The 22,192-nt window shown below is 39.5% G+C and overlaps 1 protein-coding gene and 1 pseudogene across 1 annotated transcript; both read right to left on the reverse strand.

The window, feature by feature from the left end:
- Positions 1-8,460: 8,460 nt before the first annotated feature.
- LOC133755500 (zinc finger protein 300-like) lies at positions 8,461-14,563 on the reverse strand. Its single transcript, XM_062185614.1, has 4 exons — positions 14,494-14,563; positions 13,814-13,909; positions 9,253-9,357; positions 8,461-8,693 (listed from the first exon to the last, which is right to left on the reverse strand). Exons 1-4 carry the CDS (start codon positions 14,561-14,563, stop codon positions 8,461-8,463), a joined length of 504 nt encoding a protein of 167 aa, XP_062041598.1.
- A 3,903-nt stretch (positions 14,564-18,466) lies between these two features.
- Positions 18,467-19,566, reverse strand: LOC133755501 (protein GOLM2-like; annotated as a pseudogene).
- Positions 19,567-22,192: the final 2,626 nt, after the last annotated feature.

The raw sequence follows: 22,192 nt of genomic DNA on the forward strand, positions 1-22,192 counted from the left end.
TCCTGATTTACTACCAGAAAATTTTTGATTTCTCTTTTGATTTCTTCTAAGACCCATTGTTCATTCAGGAGTATGTTGTTCAATCTTCATGTGTTAGCACATGCTCTGGGGATTCCCGAGTTGCTAATTTCCAATTTCATTCCTTTGTGGTCTGAGAAGCTGCATGGTATGATTCTAATTCTTTTGAATTTGCTGAGACTTGCTTTATGGCCTAGTATGTGGTCAATCCTAGAGAGGGTTCCATGTACTGCTGAGAAGAATGTAAATTCTTTATGTGTAGAATGAAAAGTTCTGCAGATATCTGTTAGATCCATTTGGGCTATAGTGTCATTTAAATCTATTGTCTCCTTGTTGATCTTCTGTCCTGTTGATCTATCTCTGAGAGTGGAGTATTGAAGTCCCCCAGTACTATTGTATTGGTGTCTAAGTCTCCCTTTAAGTCCCTTAACAAGTCTTTGAAATAAACTGGTGCCCTGTAATTAGGTGCATATTTATTGATAATTGTTATATCTTCCTGTGGAGTTGATCCCTTAATCATTATATAGTGCCCCTCTTTGTCTCTCCTAACAGTTTGTGTGGTAAAGTTTATGTTGTCCGATATTAAAATGGCTACGCCCACTCTTTTTTCATTTCTGTTGGCATGGTATATCTTTTTCCAGCCTTTCACTTTCAGTCTGTATGCATCATTGTTGGAAAGATGAGTTTCTTGTAAGCAGCAAAAAGATGGGTTTTGTTCCTTAACCTAATCAGCCAATCGGTGTCTTTTAACTGGACAGTTCAAGCCATTAACATTCAATGTGACTATTGAGAAGGAGTAACTTTGCCCTGCCATTTGCCAAAGATATTTCCTAATATATGCTTTGAGATTCCTGTGATCTTTTGCTGTGAGGTTTCCTTCCTTTACCTTCTTTCATATTGGTTACTGTGTTTCTGTATGTAACACATCTTAAAGCATCTTTTGCAGGGCTGGACGAGTGGAGACAAATTATTTCAGTTTCTGTTTGCTGTGAAAGGTCTTTATTTCACCTTCATTCATAAATGAGAGATTTACAGGAAATAATATTCTGGGCTGGCAGTTTTTCTCTCTTAGTACCTGGGCTATATCTCGCCATTCTCTCCTAGCTTGTAGGGTTTCTGATGAGAAGTCAGCTGTGAGTCTAATTGGAGATCCTCTGAGAGTAATCTGGAGTTTCTCTCTTGCACATTTTAGGATCTTTTCTTTATGTTTCACTGTGGTGAGTTTGATTACAACGTGCCGTGGTGAGGATCTCTTTTGGTCACGTTTATTGGGGGTTCTATGAGCTTCCTGTACTAGGATGTCTCTGTCCTTCTCCAAACCTGGGAAATTTTCTGCTAGTATCTCACTAAAAAGGCCTTCTAATCCTTTCTCCCTTTCCATGCCTTCAGGAACTCCTAGAACCCGAATGTTGGGTTTTTTAATACTATCCTGTAGATTCCTGACAGTATTTTTTAGATTTCTGATTTCTTCTTCTTTTCTTTGATTTGACTGTTTCCTTTCCTGTGCTCTGTCTTCTAATTCCGATATTCTCTCTTCCGCTTCGCCCATTCTGTTTTTAAGGCTCTCTAATGTGTTTGCCATTTGATCTATTGAGTTCTTCATTTCATTGTGGTTTTTTGTCACTATCTCAGTTTCCTGTTCTACTAGTTGTTTCAGTTCATTTTGATTCCTCCTTAATATTTCATTTGCACGAGAGATTTTCTGTCTTGTCCATTAAGGATTTCTGTAGTTCAAGAATTTGTTTTTGAGAACTTCTTAATGTTCTTATCATTTTTTGAGATCTGCTTCTTGCATTTCTTCTATCTCATTATCTTTATAATCTTGAATTGGGGTGTCTTGTTCATTTGGGGGCATCATAGTGTCTTCCTTGCTTTTGTTACCTCGGTTTCTACATTTGTTGTTTGGCATATTGGAGATAATTTATGTTTTTTTTTTTTGGGCTGTTGTGTTTTTTTTCTCGTTATACTATGACTCTAAGTGGGCTGTCTGCTTTGATGGATCCTTAGAGGCTGTGATGGGTGTGGCCAGAGAGCTCTGCTTGATTCTTCAGGTTTAAGGCTGTGCAAAAAGTGACTCACCTAGATTGTTCTCTCGCTTGCTCCTTGCTGGATCTCTCTCTCTCTTTCTCTCTTTTTTTTTTTGACTCAGTTGGGAAGTAATTCCGCACAGGTGAGTGGAATTGAAGGTAGTTGAAATCTGGCCTCTGTGAGTATTCATTTGATCTACCCCTGGGACCACACAAAGAGTTTATGCAGCCCTCAATGTGTTCTCAAGTTTCACCAAAGTTCCAAAGTTACTGAGTTTGTGTACTCGTTGGTGGCGCTTTACATATGTAAAATGGTGCCTGTTCTTTGTTTTGCTCGGTGAGTGAAGAGAGATGCCTCTGCCTTTCCCCACCAATGTCTCTGGTTTCTGATGTTTTTGTCTTACCTCCCATTCGTTCCCGCGCTTGGCGAGATTCTGTGGCTCAGCTCCCGCAGTTGGGTTTCCATGCGGTGGGCTCCCTGTAGGTCCTCTGTGTCACATCCACTAGATCCGGAAGCGTTTCCTCTGCAGTTTTTTTCTTGAGTCTTTTCCTGAGGCTTTTTCCTGACTTTCACTTCATCTGTCCACTGCCCATATCTGACTTTCCTCTTTCTCTCTCTGCCTCTCCAAATCAGCAAGATCCATTCAAGGTCAACTTCTTCTAGGGGACTCACCACTATCAAAAATTAACACCAACATACACACAAACACGCACACATACACAATCACATACACTCTACATATATAAGAATGCTTGGGCAAGACTAATATTTACACATGGTAGACAAGTTAAAATCTGACAGCATCAAGTTGAGGGAAGCGAACCTAAGAACATAGTCACTCAGAAATGGGAAATGGATATTCAAAGAGCAAGTTTGGTGCTGGGTCCTGTGAGAACTCACTTGTAATAAATCATCTCTTTTTAAGCAGACTCAGATTGTCCACATAACTCAGATAATATTTACATACATTTATTATTGTTGGCAACAAAATCCAAGTGATTTTTTATTAAACTTTTATTTAATGAATATAAATTTCCAAAGTTCAGTTTATGGGTTACAATGGCTTCCCCCTCCCAAAACTTCCCTCCCACCCACAACCCTCCCCTTTCCCGCTCCCTCTCCCATTCCATTCACATCATGATTCATTTTCAATTCTCTTTATATACAAAAGACCAGTTTAGTATATATTAGGTAAAGATTTCAACAGTTTGCCCCCATATAGCAACACAAAGTGAAAAAAAAATACTGTTGGAGTACTAGTTATAGCATTAAATAACAGTGTACAGCACATTAAAGACAGAGATCCTACATAATATTTTTTTAAAAATCAATTAATTTTCTATGTTGTTTCCAATTTAACACCAGGTTTTGTTTTTTTTTTTCCATTTCCAATTATGTTTATATACAGAAGATCGATTCAGTATATAATTAGTAAAGATCTCATCAGTTTGTACCCACGCAGAAACACAAAGTGTAAAAATACTGTTTCAGTACTAGTTATAGCATCACTGCACATTAGACAACACATTAAGGACAGCTCCCATATGAGATGTAAGTACACAATGACTCCTGTTGCTGACTTAACAATTTGACACTCTTGTTTATGGCGTCAGTAATCTCCCTAGGCTCTAGTCATGAGTTGCCTAGGCTATGGAAGCCTTTAGGGTTCGCTGACTTTGATCTTATTCCGATAGGGTCACAGTCAAAGTGGAAGTTCTCTCCTCCCTTCAGAGAAAGTTACCTCCATCTTTGATGGCCCCGTTCTTTCCACTGGGATCTCACTCGCAGAGATCTTTCATTTAGATCTTCTTTTTTTTTTCTTTTCCATGGTATCTTGGCTTTCCATGCCTGCAATACTCTCATGGGCTCTTCAGCCAGGTCCGAATGCCTTGAGGGCTGATTCTGAGGTCAGAGTGTTGTTTAGGACATCTGCCATTCTATGAGTCTGCTGTGTATCCCACTTCCCATGCTGGATCTTGCTCTCCCTTTTTGATTCTATCAGTTAGTATTAGCAGACACTTGTCTTGTTTGTGTGATCCCTTTGATTTTTAGACCTATCCAAGCCATCGAATGTGAACTGAAATTGATCACTTGGACTAGTGAGATGGCATTGGTATATGCCAGCTTGATGGGATTGTATTGGAATCCCCTGGCACATTTCTAACTCCATCATTTGGGGCAAGACTGATTGTGCATGTCCCAAATTGTGCATCTCCTCCCTCTCTTTTTCCAGTCTGAAATTTAACAGGGATCACTTTTCAGTTAAAATTTAAACACCTAAGAATAATTGTGTGTTAATTACAGAGTTCAACTGCTAGTACTAGAAGAACAACAACAACAACAAATACTAAAAAGGGTAAAGTATTACATTGTACATCTAGAGTCAGGACAAGAGCTGATCAGGTCATTGTTTCTTATAGTGTCCATTTCACTTCAACAGGTTTCCCCTTTGGTGTTCAGTTGTCGCCGATCAGGGAAAACAAATGATATTTGTCTCTTTGGGACTGGCTTAATTCACTCAGCATGATGCTTTCCAGATCCTTCCATCTTGTTGCAAATGACTGGGTTTCATTGTTCCTTACTGCTGTATAGTATTCTATGGGGTACATGTCCCATAATTTCTTTATCCAGTCTACTGTTGAGGGGCATTTGGGTTGGTTCCAGGTCTTAGCTATTGTGAATTGAGCTGCAATAAACATTAATGTGCAGATGGCTTTTTTATTAGCCAAATTAATTTCCTTTGGGTAAATTCCAAGGAGTGGGATGGCTGGGTTGTATGGTAGGGTTATGTTCAGGTTTCTGAGGAATCTCCAGACTGACTTCCATAGTGGCTTAACCAGTTTGCATTCCCACCAACAGTAGGTTAGTGTCCCTGTTTCCCCACATCCTCTCCAGCATCTATTGTTGGTAATTTCTGAATGTGAGCCATTCTCACTGGGGTGAGGTGAAACCTCATTGTGGTTTTGACTTGCATTTCTCTGATTGCTAGTGATCTTGAACATTTTTTTATGTGTCTGTCGGCCATTTGGATTTCCTCTTTTGAAAAATGTCTATTGAGGTCCTTGGCCCATCTCTTCAGTGGGTTGTTTGTTCTGTTGTTGTGGATTTTCTTGATTTCTTTGTAGATTCTGGTTATCAACCCTTTATCTGTAGTATAGTTTGCAAATATTTTTTCCCATTTTGTCAGCTACCTCTTCACTTTCCTGACTGTTTCTTTTGAAGTACAGAAACTTCTCAATTTGATGCAATCCCAAATGTTAATTTTGGTTTTGACTGCCTGTGCTCCTGGGGTCTTTTCCAAGAAGTCTTTGCCTGTACCTATATCTTGCACGGTTTCTCCAATGCTCTCTAATAATTTGATGGTTTCGGGTCGTAGATTTAAGTCTTTAATCCATGTTGAGTGAATTTTTGTGTAAGGTGAAAGGTAGGGGTCTTGCTTCAAGCTTCTGCACATGGAAATCCAATTTTCCCAGCACCATTTATTGAATAGACTGTCCTTATTCCAGGGATTAGTTTTGGATTTTTGATCAAATATAAGTTGGCTGTAGATGTTTGGATTGATTTCTGGTGTTTCTATTCTGTTCCATTGGTCTATCCATCTGTTTCTGTACCAGTACCATGCTGTTTTGATACCAACTGCCCTGTAGTATGTCCTGAAATCTGGTATTGTGATGCCTCCGGCTTTGTTTTTGTTGTACAAGATTGCTTTGGCTATTCGAGGTCTTCTGTGTCTCCATATGTGCTATGCCCACAGCTGTTGTGACACCTGCATAGCAAAATGTTGTGGTGTTGGGGGTCTATGGCTGCAGGGTCGAGGTTAGAGCTCCGTGGAGTGGGGCCTCGGGCGGTTCCTGTGCAGCCAACAGTCGTAAAGACCCTCGGCTCACGTAATAAGAAGTGGAAGACACGTTTTGCTGCTGGTTAATGAAGCAATGTGTCCCAGCATTGACAATGATTTTTATTATGCATGATTTACTTGCTTTATTTGTACTTAGGATTTATGCCGCGTAGTGCGTCAGGACATGTGCACCATGATTAGAAACAATGGAATCAAATAGTGCCAATAAGCATTTCACAATAATTAACAAAAAACATTTTAGACTTTGGCCCACCAGTCATTAGGGCTATTTACGAGGAGGCATTAAACACTGATAAAAAACAGCACACCCTAGACAAGATAAAACAAAGGGAGCTGATGTGTGAGTTTTAGGGAGCTGAGGTGTGATTTAGATTCCGGGTTATCAGAAGGTTTAGGCAACATGGGGATGAGAAAGCTACATTCAATCTTACTTAGGTGATGTATGGGACTTGGGCTAACAAGCACCACCATCTGATAACTCCCCTGTCCCCGGTTCTCATAATAAAAGGTTAACTAGTAACCTGACCTTTACCTTTTCTTAAAAGTAGGTCTGCGAACCATCACCACAATGTCTCCCTGTGTCCCTTGTAAAGTTAATCATGTAACCCCATTAACCTTAACAAGTTTTTGTAATCTCGGAATCTCTTTTGTCTTCAGCAATGTAGGCTTCCCTATATAAACTCTGGTTTCCCCGCTAATAAAATGCAGCAGCAGCATACTCATAACGTGTGTGTCTGTCTGTCATTTCCCCGCCGATTCCTGATTTTCCTAAGAGCCTTCGCCCCTTGTTCTCCCTCGGTCTGTGTCTCCGCGAGAGCCGGTCCGCCAGAGAGCTATGCTTGATTCTTCAGGTTTAAGGCTGTGTAAAGAGACACTCTCCCAGATTGCTCACTCACTTGCTCCTTGCTGGCTCGCTCGCTCTCTTTTTTTTTTTTTTTTGACTCAGTTAGGAGTGGAGTTGAGGGTAGTTGAAATCTGGCCTCTGTGAGTATTCGTTTGATCTACCCCTGGGACCACACAAAGAGTTTATGCAGCCCTCAATGTGTTCTCCAGTTTCGCTAAAGTTACTGAGTTTGGCTGCGCTTTACATATGTAAAATCGCGGTGCTCTTTGTTTTGCTTGGTGAGTGAAGGGAGAGGCCTCTGTCCCCCCCCCCAATGTCTCGGGTTTCTGAGGTCTTTGTCTTACCCCTCTCCGGTTCCTGTGCTGGCAAGATTCTGTGGCTCTGGCTCGTCTCCCGCCACTCGGCTCATCTTGGTTGGTTTTCCATGCAGTGGGCTCCCTGTAAGTCCTCTGTTTCACATCCACTAGATCCGGAAGCGTTTCCTCTGCAGTTTTTTTCTGGAGTCTTTTCCTGAGGCTACAGTAATTCCACTTTTATGAAACTTTATTTTCCCAAACTAAGGCACACTAAAGCACTAAAGCACTATCCGCCATCTTGGCTCCACCCCCTCAAGTGATTTTTTTTCACTTTAAAGACTTTTTACAGTGAATTTGTCTGTAAGTATTTTCTTGTAATTTTATATAGAATTTTTGATATTATATGAAAGTACTTATTTTAGTACATCAGTTCTTAGTAATTTTATCCCTGATTCTGAGATTGACAAATCTTCTCAGAAAATTATTTTCTGAAAACAGGTGGAAAAAAGTCATTTATACAACATATAGAATTTTACTATAATTACTTGATGTTTAATGCAGCTCACTTTTATAAAGTCTTCTGTTCTCCCTGAGTCCTACCTGATTCTTTAAAAGATATATTCATTGAACATTTTTTCCATCCACTGGATTACTCCCCAGATGGCTGCAATGGCCAGGGATAGGCAAGGCCAAAGGCAGGAGCTGGGAACTCCATCTGGGTCTCCTGTGTAGGAGAAAGCAGCCCAACACTTGGGCCATCTTCTGCTGCTTTCCCAGGAGAATTAGAAGGGAGCAGGATTGCAAGCAGACAGGACTTGAGCAGGCTATTATATGGGGTGCTAGGATCCCACGCAGTGGCTTAACCCACTGCATGACAAGGCCTACCCCTAGACCTCCCTGATTTTTAAAGAAGGCTTCTGACTATTCAAGATGTTAATACAAAGTTTTCTCCTCATGTTAAGTCTCTCACATACAATAAGTTGATCCCTTCTAGTTTTTGGACATATATGCATAAGATTTCAACCTACTTGGACAAAGAATTGATCAAATATATGCATTTAATAGACTACAGCTGTAAGAGCTCAACAGACTACAAACTTAATGCATGGGAAAAAAGAAAACCAACTTGTAAAGATGTAAAATGGAGAATCCAGTTCTGTGCTCAAGCTTCTTTCACTGTGCATTCTACCATGTTTGTTATGTAGCACCATTTATCCATCTTCATGACATGAATTCCCCCACTCTCTGTTACCTAATAACACTTGAACTAATTCAGGACTTCCCAAATTCTTTACACATTAGTTTTCTCTCTGGTGTGCATCTGGTGCAATGTATTCTGAGAGCTGCCTTATGGACAAAGGCTTTCCCACATCTGTCACATTCATAAGCTTTCTCTCCTGTGTGATTTCTCTGGTTTATTCTGAGAGTTGAATTTTGAGCAAAAGCTTTCCTGCATTCATACAGTCATAAGGTTTCTCCCCTGTGTGAATTCTCTGGTGTGCACTAAGGTGTGAATTCTGGAAGAATGTTTTTCCACACTCGCTACATTCATAGGACTTTACAGCTGTGTGAATTCGCTGATGTACTCTGAGTGTTGAATTATGGGCAAATGTTTTTCCAAATATAGTACACTCATAGGGTTTCTCCCCTGTGTGAATTCTTTAATGTGCACTAATATATGACTTTTCTGAGAAAGTTTTGCCACATTGATTACATTTGTAGGTTTTCTCCCCTCTGCGAGTTCTCAGATGCGCTGAGATGTGATGTCTTTGAGAAAGTCTTTCCACATTCATTACATTCATACAGTTTCTCCCCTGTGTGAATTCTGTGATGTCCCCTGAGGGCCAAATTATCTGTTCAAGTTTTCCCACAGACATTACATTCATAGGGTTTCTCCCCTGAATGAATTCTCTGATGTGCACAAAGGTATATTCTTTGGGAGAAATTTTCCCCACATGCATTACATTCATAGGGTTTCTGCCCTTTGTGAATTCTTTGATGCACTATGAGAGCAGCCTTATAGACACAAGTTTTCCCACATATGTTACATTCATAAGGTTTTTTCCCCCTGCATGAATTCTCTCATGTCCAGTGAGGTATGACTTCTGTGAGAAAATTTTCCCACACTTTAATTACATTTATAGGGTTTCTCCCCTGTGTGAATTCTTTGATGTGTGTCTTCTGGGAAAATGTTTTTCCACATTCACCACATTCATAGAGTTTCTCTCTAGTGTGAATTTTCTGATGTGCTCTGAGGGTTGAATTATGTGCAAATGTTTTCTCACAGTCATTACATTCATAGGGCTTCTGTCCTGTGTGTTTTCACTGATGTACTCTTAGGGCTGAATTGTGGGCAAAAGTTTTCTCACAGCTATTGCATTCATAAGGCTTCTCACCTGTGTGAGTTCTCAGATGTGCTCTGAAGGCTGAATTATATGTAAAAGATCTCCCACACTCATTACATTTGTATGGTTTCTCCTCTGTGTGAATTCTTTGATGTGCTCTAAGTACAGAAATATGGGCAAAAGGTCTCCCACATTCATTACACTCAAAGGGTTTCTCTCCAGTGTGAATTCTCTGATGTGCTCCGAGGACTGGCCCAGGCTGAAGCCAAGGGCCTAGAACTCAACTCAGGTCTGCCATAAAGGAAGCAGAGACTCAACTACTTGAGGCATCACTTGGTGCTTCCCAGGTATACATGAGTAGGAGGCTGGAATCAGAAGCAGGTCTCTAATATGGTCTGCTATGTCAAATGCTTACTCCCTAGTAAGAATTTTTAACAAGGGCAGAATATGTGGTCTACAAACAATCTTACACCTGTGAACAAATCAACTGGAATCTGAAATGAGAGAAACAGTATCATTTATCATAGCACCAAAGCCTTGGTATAGTATACTGAAAACCACAAGACATTAATGAAAGAAATCATAAATAAGTGGGAGGTATATTTTGTTTATGGACTGGGAAACTAAATTCTAAATTCTAAGATGACAATTCTCCTTAATTTGATTTATAAATTCAACATAGTCCCTTAAAATGCTTCAATACTTGTTTTGTGAGGATTAAAAAGGTCATTTTAAAATCAATAAAGAAGATAAGAAAACTGCCTAATTCCAAAACCTAATTCTAATTAATAAGTTAATCAAGATTATAGTTTAAGGATAGATATGTAGATGATTCCTTTTTTTGTCTGTCATCTATTTTTTTTGTTTTTTATTCTTTTTTGAACACATTTACTGATTTGAAATTCAGAATTACAAGGAAAGGGGGAGAGACAGAGAAAGAGACATGTTCCATCTCCTGGCTCACTCCCCAGATGGTTTCAGTGGTGACTGCTGGGCCAGGTGGAAGCTCAGAGCCAGGAGGTTCATCTGGGTTTCCCACCTGGATGGGTAGCAGAGGCTCAAACACTTGGGCCATCTTCCACTGCTTTTCCCAAGCTATCAGTAGGGAGTTGGTTTGGAAGAGGAGCAGCTGAGAAATGAACCAGCACCTGTATGGGATGCCAGTGTTGCAGGTGGTGGCTTTTACTGCTGCACAACAATGTCAGCTCATTTTTTATTCTAAGAACATTCTGTTTCTCAGTTTACAATGTAATAATTTCTGATTCTACTTTCAAAGTCTTCTGTTTTCATCAATGTACTTTTGTTACTGTCCCTGCTTAATCAATGCTCACTAATTTGGCTGCATTTGAAGGTTTCTAATTTGCAGTTACATTTACAATTTCTTAAGTATTACATAAATTTGGTTTTGATTTCCTTTTATACAATGTTTAAAAGATAACTTAGAAAATTTTTCATGTGTTTTTGTTTACTCAATTATTAATTTCTAGATTTTACAAACTATGTTCAAGTAATATTTGTGGTGATTCTCTCTTTAAAATTTATATTTTCAATATTGTATGATTATTTTGTAGGAACTTGAAAGGTTTGTTTTTTGCAGATGGCATACAATGGAATGTATGGTCCACTTTAATAAAAATGTCACTAATACCTTCTGTAGGGGTGTTTATTTAATGTTCAGGTGAGACAGAGTTATGAGTTCCTTATTTGAGGAGACAGTACGAGTTCCTAATTCTACTGAGTTTTAGGTCGTTAGAGTTCCATTATTTTTTTTATTTATTAAACTTTTATTTAATGAATACAAATTTCCAAAGTACAGCTTATGGGTTACAATGGCTTCCCCCCTCCCATAACTTCCCTCCCACCGGCAACCCTCCCCTTTCCCGCTCCCTCTCCCCTTCCATTCACATCAAGATTCATTTTCAATTCTCTTTATATACAGAAGATCAGTTTAGTATATATTAGGTAAAGATTTCAACAGTTTGCCCCCATATAGCAACACAAAATTTAAAAAAATACTGTTGGAGTACTAGTTATAGCATTAAATAACAGTGTGCAGCACATTAAAGACAGAGATCCTACATAATTTTTTTAATTAATTAATTTTCTATGCCATTTCCAATTTAACACCAGTTTTTTTTTTTCATTTCCAATTCTCTTTCCATTATTTTATGAACACTGACATACTTTTCGGTTTAGTCATTAAAATACTTAAACGTTTTCTCTAATCTGTGCTCTTGAGCTAAAAGGGACTCTTTTCATTTAATGCACTTATTCCCTAAGTTAAAATCTTAATAACAGGACATGAGTCCTAAATTATTTTATTAATTCAACATCTTTCATTACAATTTTTCTAAGTCACTTATTTAGAGATATTGTTTTCAACTAATCCAATTATTTGCATTGACTGGAAGATAGACTTGATGTAAATTATGTCAACCTTTATGTTATGCCCTTTATTTATATTTCTCCATAACAAAAATGTTCGGTAAGTATGCTTTATTCCTAATAATTCTGATAATTTTACTTTCTTTTAATAAATAATTTAAAAATGTAACTTGAAAATTCCCAAGATTGCTTAATAGCATAGACAAAGGCTAATATGCATATAAAAAGGTCAATGCTGTCCTAAGTGATCAGGTAGATTTTCTTTTTTGACAGGCAGAGGTAGACAGTGAGAGAGAGAGAGACAGAGAAAAAGGTCTTCCTTCCATTGGTTCACTCCCCAAATGGCCATTACGGCCAATGTGCTGTGCTGATCCGAGCCAGGAGCCAGGAGCCAGGTGCTTCCTCCTGGTCTCCCATGCAGGTGCAGGGCCCAAGCACTTGGGCCATCCTCCACTGCCTTCCTGGGCCATAGCAGAGAGCTGGACTGGAAGAGGAGCAACCAGGACAGAATCCAGCACCCCAACCGGGACTAGAACCCAGGGTGCCGGTGTCGCAGGCAGAGGACTAGCCAAGTGAGCCATGGCACTGGCTGATCCAGTAGATTTTTATGGACTGAACTATGTCTCCTCCCCAATTTCATGTTATTGCCCTAACCCTCAAGTGTAATGAGGAAGTATGGTTTTAAATGAGGTCATAAGCGTAGGGCTTTATCTTACAGGACAGGAGTTCTTGTAAGTAAAGGAAGAAACACTAGGATATTCTTTCTCTTCAACTGCATGTGCATAAGGGAAAGGCCATATGAAGGCACAGTCTGAAGGTGACTGTAGAATTGAAAAAGAGGCCTGGGGCTGGTGCTATGGTACAGTAGGTTAATCCTCCACCTGCAGCATCAGCATCCCATATGGGCGCCGGATCTAGTCCCAGCTGCTCCTCTTCTGATCCAGCTCCCTGCTATGGCCTGGAAAAGCAGTGGGAGATGGCCCAAGCACTTGGGCCCTTGCACCTACATGGGAAACCTGGAGGAAGATCCTGGTTCTTGGCTTTGGATTGGCTCAGCTCTGGCCATTGCAGCCCCTTGGGGAGTGAACCAATGGATGGAGGACCTTCCTCTCTGTCTCTCCCTCTCACCATCTGTAACTCTGCCTCTCAAATATATAAATAAAATCTTTCAAAAAGAAAAGAAAAAGAGAGGCCTTATCAGAAATCAACCTACTGGCACCTTAATCTTGGAATTTCAGCCTATACAACTGTAAGAAATACATTTCTGTTGTTTAAGCCACTCAGCTTATGGTATTTTATTATGAAAGCTCCAGCAGACTAACAGAAATATAAATCAAAACCACAAGGGGACCACTTCATATCCATAAGAATGGTTAGAATAAAATCTCCTACTATGGTGAGGATGTGTATAAATCAGAAAAATTAGGTCCTCAAAGATATAAACAAAGAGGTGCTGTATCACCCAGCAGTTTCATCCTAAGTATATACTTAAGAAAAATAAAAACATATATCCATATAGAAACATGTAAATGAATGTTTATATCAGCTTTAATCACAACAGCCAAAAGGCAAATCACTAATGAATAGGCAAACAAAATGTGGTATGTCCATACAGTGTTATATTATCTGGCCACAAAAGGATGAAGTACTGATACATATCAATCTTGTAAACTAAGCAAAAGAAACCAGTAATAAATGATCAAATGTTATATAATTCCATTTATATGAAATGTCCAGAATAGGCAAATGTAGAGACAGAAGGACATTAGTAATTGCTTAGGACCAGAGAGGCTAGGGGTTAGAAGGGTGATAACTGAAAGATACAGGTTTCTTTCTGAAGTGATGAAAATTGACTGTGGTGATGTTTGTATAAATTTGTGCATATGCCAAGTCACTGAACTTTATACTTTAAATAAGGAATTATATGATACATGCATTATATTTCAATAACTATTTCAATAATTAAAAAAATAAACTAACAAAAGTGTTCTTCTAAGGTCAAACAACCCCAGATCTCTTTCTGTCAGTGTTCACTCACCTGGTTCCTGCTGGTTTAGCAATTTGTCCTCCAAGGACCACAGCTTTTCACCTTGTTCCAATTTGAATATCACATCAGGTTTGGTAACACAATATCCTATAAACAGAATAATTGAGAATATATATAGATGAGATTCATGGGCTTTTGGGATTCTGAAGATTCAAAAACATGGCAAAGTTTTCAATGGGATAAAACCATCATTTTTGTCTCTTAACTTTACACCTCTTAATTAAAAGCCAGTACAATATTAATCTCTATAAGGGCCCATATGTCATGATAATTTTTAAAAAGGATGTATATTGGGGCCAACATTGTGGCATAGCAGGTTAAGCTGTCGCTTAAAGTGCTGGCATCCCATATGGGTACTAGAACTAGTCCTGGCTGCTCCACTTCTGATCCAGCTCTGTGCTAATGTGCCTGGAAAAGTGCTTGGGCCCCTGCACCCATGTGTGATGCTAGGACAAAGATCTTGACTCCTGGCTTTGCACTGGCCCAGCCCTGGCCTTTGTGGCCATTTTAGGAGTGAATCAGCAGATGGAAGACTTCTTGCTCTCTGCCTCTGCCTCTCCCTCTCTCGAATTTTACCTTTCGAATAAATAAATAATATTTTTTTAAAAAAAGTTAACAGAAAAAGAAAGGATATATATTCTACAAGGAGACACGTAATAAGGTCTGCTTACCTACTGAGACGAGATGGCTGTAGGTCTCCAGCATGAAATCTCTGTACAGGGTCTTCTGAGCAGGGTTCATTTTATGCCATTCTTCCTGACTGAAGTCCACACTCACATCCTCAAATGACACCAATCCCTGTGACAACAAATTTATTTCAAACATTTAGAATTAGAAATCTTTGAAAAATCACTACTTTTCCTATGTACTCTTTTTTTTTTGACAGGCAGAGTTAGACAGTGAGAGAGAGAGGGAGGGAGGGAGAAAGGTCTTCCTTTACCGTTGGTTCACCCTCCAATGGCTTCTGAGGCCGGCGCATCTCGCTTATCCGAAGCCAGGAGCCAGGTGCTTCTCCTGGTCTCCCATGCGGGTGCAGGGTCCAAGGACTTGGGCCATCCTCCAAGGCCTTCCCGGGCCATAGCAGAGAGCTGGCCTGGAAGAGGGGCAACCGGGATAGAATCCGGCGCCCCAACCGGGACTAGAACCTGGTGTGCCAGTGCCGCAAGGTGGAGGATTAGCCTGTTAAGCCACGGTGCCGGCCTAGTTCTGCTTCTAATCCAGCTCCCTACTAATGTGCCTGGAAAAGCACTAGATGATGGCCCACATACTTGGTTGGACTCTTGCCACCGACACGGGAGACTCAGTCTGAGGCTCCTGGCTTCAGCCTGGCCTATCCCTGGCTGTAGCGGCCATTTGAGAGAGTGAACCAGTGAACGGAAGATCTCTTTCTCTCTTTGTCTCTCCCTTTCTCTTTGTCACCCTGCCTTTTAAGTAAATAAAATGTTTTAAAGTAGGATGACATTTTACATTTTTTTTTAAAGTTTTAGTGAGACAGAACTGTTCATGTGGAAACATTAAGATTCTCTGGAAAATAAGGCAGAATTGCCAGGAAATATTATTTCAGAATGCAGAAGGAAGCTCTAGGATGAGGACAGAATTTGAGAATCATTGCCCATCTGGGTGGAAATTGAAGTTATTAGAGACAGAAACTTCCTTGAACACAAGGGGATTGAGAAAAGAAAAGTAGCAAAACACCATTCAAGGAATCATGAATATTAAAGACGCTGGAAGAAAAAATTACAAGCCACAAATTAAAGAAAAATTCTATGAAAACTAGTAGACTTGGAAACTGATAAAAGGAAAAGATTCCAGATGACTTCAGGGGTGGATGTTGTGGTCCATCAGGTTAAGCCGCTACTTAGGATGCCTACACTCCATACTAGAGTTCAGGTTTGAGTGCTGGGTATTCTGCTTCTGATCCAGCTTCCTGCTAATGCACCTAGAAGAGAGAAGACAATGGCTCAAGCACTTGGGTCCCTGCCATCCATGTGGGCAACCAGGATGGAGTTCCTGGCTCCTGGCTGTTGCAACCATTTGAGGAATGAACCAGTGGATGGAAGATTCTGTCTTTCATAAAGAGATAAACAGCCTCTTTTTCAATTTTTAATTTATCAGAACCCAGCAAGAGATGATTTCCATCAACTTAACACTAAATTAGGGCAAAAAATACATCAAGAAAACCTGAAAGCTTAAGGCAGAAGTAAAACATAAAAACAGTATGTCTAAAACAGATTGTAGAATGTTGATTCACATAGGGTAGTTGTTGTCGCATAGGAGATTAAGCAATCCTCTGTGACACTGGCATCCCATATGGGTGCCAGTAAGTGTCCCAGCTGCTCTACTTCTGATCCAGGCCCCTGACACCCATATGGGAGACCTAGAAGAAGCTCTTGGCTTTGGCCTGGCCCAGCCCCAGTGGTTGTGGCCAAATGGGGAGTGAACAGATGGAAGATCTTTCTCTGCCTCCTCCATCTCTAACTCTGCTTTTCAAATAAACAAATATTTTTTAAAAGATTCACATAGTTAATACAGTCAAAAATATTATCAATTAGTCTGGGATTTCTCCAGTTATGAAATGTCTAGGCTGCTGGTGCTGGTGTTGTAGTGTAGTAAAGCTGCCACCTGTGACATCAGCACCCACATGGCCACCAATTCAACCCCCTGGCAGCAGCTCTAGCTCCAATCTAACTCCTTGCTAATGGTCTGTGAAATGCAACATAAAATGGCTCACGTACTTGGGCCCTTGACAGCCAAATGGTAGTGCAGGATGAAGCTCCTGGCTCCTAGCTTTAGCCTGGCTCAGCCTTGCTCTGGCCATTGTGGCCATTTGGGGAGTGAACCAGTAAATGGAAGACCTCTCTCTCTCTCTGTCTCTTCCATTCTCTCTGTAACTCTGCCTTTCAAATAAATAAATAAAACTTAAAAAATTCTTAGTTGTTAATTGAAGAAATTTTGCTATGTAATAGCTACCATACAACCAAATGGTTTTTATGACAAAGCAACTAAGGTAATTTCATGATTTTCTTTTGTACAGATTTTACAAAATTAAATAGAAAGAAGTACAACTAGGAGTATTTTTAGATTCATCTCCTCACACTAAGGCCCAAAAGATGTATATCACTTCCCTTTAATTACATTTAAAAAATTCTGTGAACCATAATACTTCTTAAATATGGCCTGATTCTAATTACGATAAAGTCATGGATTGTTTGACAATGTGGGAAAAACAGTAGATTATTGCATCTTTTCATGGTCATTAATTAATTTGAAGCTGAAGTTTAAGAATTGGAGCACCTCAGCAAGTGAATGACCTATCTCTTAGCCACTGTTAGTCTGAATTTTGACTGAAATATTGGTACTAGGGGGAAATGCATTTCATGTTGTTTGTGTGCAATTAACAGTCATCCTTCTGAAAAACAGGGTTGACAATCTTAAATTTCTATTTATGATTAAAACTTTTTGTTTTAGGAGGTGGGATAAGATTTTTAAAATGATATAAATCAGAGAACAGGGATTAGCTAGCTTATACATTTTATTAAATAGAGTTAAATAAAAGGCAAATACATTTAAATAATTTTGTAAGTCTAACAAATATGAGCTTTATGTGTTCTTAACTAACATATTAATGACAATGATTCGTTTTTGTTATAAATTTTAAGCTATTTTAATAAAATAGTAGGGGACCTCACTGTACTTACATTTATTTGTGCATTTATAAAAACATGCTAAAATTCTTTATGTAGTACTTCTGAAAAAGTCTAGTCATAAAAGATCACTAAAATGATCAGAAAAGCTTTGAAATCCTGATTGCAGATTCATTTCAAAGTAGATTTAGCCCCTTTCAGGATCTGGCATTTCAATCACAAATATCTTCACCAGTCTGAACTATGAAAATATAAAAAAATTAGCTAGTGATGGCCATAGTGAAGCAGTACTGGTGTTACTTGAGGAAAAAATAAAAACTGAAAATACATATGAATCCTGCATTCCACAAGTTCAAGAACCAAGTAAGATATAAGATATAACTCATAAATACTGTCATGTCTTAGCAGGCCCCAACTGAAAACTTATTTGCCAAAACACATTAGCACTCATGTAAAATAACAGGAGTAGGGAGGGAATTTTGTACACATGTTGTCCAGTGTTTGTTTTCCATTTCCCCTTTTTTATGTAATTATTATAGGTATAACTCCTTGAAGATCATGAAATAAGGGATAGATATAGAACATCTGTTGGGCTAACAATACATTACTACATAAAAAGTTTTCAACTGAGTAACTGTTCTCACTCTGATTAAACTATGTGAAACATAAAATGTACAACAATTTTTCCTTGCTTGTCTACTTGTGGAAAGAATTATTGGGCTCAATAAAATGTGAAAAACACAGTAGTTTGCTTTAAATGCAAAGATTAACTGTTTTGGCTCAACCGTAACATAACAAATAAAGTGTCTACTTAGAGAATATAATAGGAAAAGGTTCACATATATACATGGATATATTGATTCATTAAAATATTCCTTAAATCTATCTCAATGTATCTTTACAACCCATAGAACTGATCTTTATTTAAAAAAAGTAAAAATGATGGAGTAGAAATTTCATTTTACAGTACTTTATGTTTTTTTAAGTTTTTCCTTAGGATTTAAAGGACATCATTGAAATGCTGCTTTTCACAGTTTGCAAAGTCCACCTGAAGCTCTCATTCTTCATCGTTTTGCTTCAATTTATGGAAGACACCAAATTTATCCTTGGAAGTCTGTTTAGTACAGCTGTTAGAATTCTGGGTTCACTCTCCAAGTTTGGGCCTCTAGTTAAATGCTGAAGAATGTTAGAAGGGTTCTGTTTTGAGTACCAAGGTTTGCACTGTGGTTCACCTGTGCATCTTCAGCCAAATTTGTGGACAGAGGTTGTCTACTTGGAAGATGGGAAATTGTTTGATGAGTTCCATGTTCAGAAACTGAAATAGAAGTCCTCTTTAAAGCAGTGGGAAGATCATCACTAGGTCATTCTCTTCTATTCCAGCCATCCCACATCACCACCTCTTTGATTTGTTCTTTCCCATATGTAGTATAACTTGGGGGTTCTTCATTCTCAGCTACTTTTGGAATATTTTTAGCTACTACATGATCATTCATACCTGATTATTCTCCATCATTTGCTTGAACTTTGTGAGTCTCTTGATTTTGTTGAAAAAATTGGTCTGCTAATTTTTCTTCATATCATGCTCTTAATTCCTTGACCTGCTGTCCACACTGAAAAGTCTCATATGCTAACCACTGCACAAGGAAAATACTTTTCTGTCTGTAGTGCTGAAGCTGATCTTCTTGTGGAAGAAACTCCTGATTAAGCTCAACAAGTTACCCCTTTAAATGATGTAGGTCTGCTACCTGATATGAAATGCTGTTCTGTAGTTTAACCTTGTCATCTTCGCATCTCTTCCCCAGACCCTCCCAGCCAGTAGGTTGCTGGTGAGGTGACCATAATTTGGCCCCTCTGGTACATCTGTTTCTTATGCCTGCCCACCAAGAGCAAGAGATATTCAGATATACTTCTTCAGATGCCTGCGGGCCATCTCTGTGCACTGAACCTGGCCCTGCGGCTCCGTCTCCTTCTCTGGAAGCAAGATGTGTCAGGAAGAAGTGCTCTAGTAGTAAAGGCCAGGAAAACAATCACTACCAGAAGCACCAGCAGCATAAAGGAGGGCAGACAGCCAGCCCTTGGGTTGGCCTCAAAACCCAGCATGGGGTCAAACTGGGCTGTACCCTAAGGCTTCACAGCAATTTGCAAGCAGAAGCTCAGGTCTCTGAGAAAATTCTCTGTCCCACATATCAGTGAAAAATTTACAATAATTATAGAATCAACTTTTTCAGAACACATGAAGCTAACTAAAGGCCTGTACAATCTATGGAACATATATACACCAGAAAAATAGCTACTCAAAATGGTCAAAGTGCCTCAATGGCATTTTAACTTGTCCTATACCCTTCCCTCTCTCTCCAACTGCATGGTAGCTTTGAAAAACCACACTGTGAAATAAGTCAACTGGGTTATGGTTCTGTCAAAGCTTTAGCCCCAGAACACTGTCATTATCTGACGTGGATGATGGTTCTTTGGAGGACTTTACCTATAAGACTATTTGAACTAATCAGAGCTCACTTGGTATGAAGAGGCCCATTCCTTAGAGGCATTTGTTCAAAACATTTAAAGGTAATTGTTTAACTGAGCAACCAGCAACCTGAGGTGGTGGATAACAAAAAACAGCTCATCAAAAACTAAAAGGGGCCGGTGCTGTGGCTTAACAGGCTAATCCTCCGCCTTGCAGCGCCAGCACACAGGGTTCTAGTCCCGGTTGGGGCACTGGATTCTATCCCAGTTGCCCCTCTTCCAGGCCAGTTCTCTGCTATGGCCCGGGAAGGCAGTGGAGGATGGCCCAAGTCCTTGGGCCCTGCACCCGCATGAGAGACCAGGAAAAGCACCTGGCTCCTGGCTTCGGATCAGCATGATGCGCCGGCTGCAGCGGCCATTGGAGGGTGAACCAACGGCGAAAATGAAGACCTTTCTCTCTGTCTCTCTATCCACTCTGCCTGTCCAAAAAAAAAAACTAAAAGGAAAATCTGAGGAGTGAGATATTCATAAAGGTTCTGAATAGTTCTGATACACTCCTGAGACTGTAGATGGCCACCTAAATGAACAGCACTGAACATAACGCCCAGAGCTGTCAGCTTGCTCAGGAAAGATGTGAGAAAGCTTGAAGCTGTCACCTCTGGGTGACCTCAAGGTTTGAAGTAAGCAGGAAATCAAGGCCAGCAAAGTAGTAAATTGCCTGGATGACTGCTGAAGGAATGCCCAACTTGCAGAAAGCCCCCTAGCATAGACTAGGAGACTTACTGGTTCAAGCATTTCAGGAAATTTCTATAGAGACTTCAGCTACTAAAAATAACAAGAAATATAGGTTCTACAGAGTTAGTTTTAAAAATTATTCAACAACAACCTTTCTGGTCAATGAGGATACTGTTACAGTTGGAAAAGGGAAATAAAGTCAGGCATTGTGGCACAACAGGTTACATCACAACCTGCGATGCCAGCATCCCATATAAGAGTAACAGTTTGAGTCCTGGTTGCTTCATTTTCAATCCAGCTCCCTGCTAATACAGCTGGGAAAGAGGATAGCCTAAGCACTTGGGCCCCTGCCACCCACATGGGAGACCTGGATAGAATTCTTGGCTCCTGGCCTTGATCTAGCCCACCTGGGCATTGCAGCCATTTGGAGAGTGAACCAGCAGAAGGAAGATCTCTTCTCTCTGTCTCTCCTTCTCTCTGTCTTGCTGTCTTTCAAATAAATAAAATAAATCTAAGAAAATTAAAAAGAATAAATAAGTTCTGATATTCTGTTGCACAGTATGGTGACTATAGCCACATGATTTTATTTAAAATATCTAGTTTGCAACAAAAATATTTTAAAAGTAAATAAGTAATTATAACCTACATGCAGGAAAAAGAAAGGGTAATCAATAGACACTGCTTCTGAAGAAGCAGACAATAGACTTAACTATACAAGGACTTTAATTCAGCTCTTTTATATTGCTCAAAGACTTAGAGGAAATGATATGTCAGGGCTAAAGCACAGTATGAGATCAGTATTTCATTCAATAAAAGGTATCAATTAGCAGACAGAAATTATAAAAAGGAACTAAACAGAAAATTTAGAGTTGAAAAGGATAATAACTGAAACAAAAAAATCTCATACAACAAAAAAATCTGTCAACAGGTTTGAGTACTAAAAGGATGAATAACTAGATAAAACAGTCAGTGAGATTATGCAGCCTGAGAAACAGATTGGGAAAAAAAGGTCAAAAAAAGAACTGTGGATAGCATAATGAGCACATCGGAGAGGGAGTGAGAAAAGGTCTGGCAGTGGGCAAATAATGGTTAAGAATTGATCACACTGATAGGTCTAAGAGTCAAAGGAATCACACAAACATGACTAGTGTCTGCTAATACTAACTGATAGAATTAAAAAGGGAGAGAATGATCCAACATGGGAAGCGGGATACACAGCAGACTCATAGAATGGCAGATGTCCTAAATAGCACTCTGGCCTCAGAATCAGCCCTTAAGGCATTTGGATCTGGCTGAAGAGCCCATGAGAGTATTTTAGGCATGGAAAGTCAAGAAACTCTGGCAAAAAAAAAGAAAGAGGACCTAAATGAAATATCTCTGTGAGTGAGATCCCAGTGGAAAGAATGGGGCCATGAAAGAAGGAAGTACCTTTCTCTGAAGGGAGGAGAGAACTTCCACTTTGACTGTGACCTTGTCTGAATATGATCGAAGTTGGTGAACCCTAAAGGCTTCCATAGCTTTGGCAACT

The sequence above is a fragment of the Lepus europaeus genome, unplaced genomic scaffold, assembly GCF_033115175.1.
Source record: "Lepus europaeus isolate LE1 unplaced genomic scaffold, mLepTim1.pri SCAFFOLD_536, whole genome shotgun sequence".
NCBI classification, from domain to species: domain Eukaryota; kingdom Metazoa; phylum Chordata; class Mammalia; order Lagomorpha; family Leporidae; genus Lepus; species Lepus europaeus.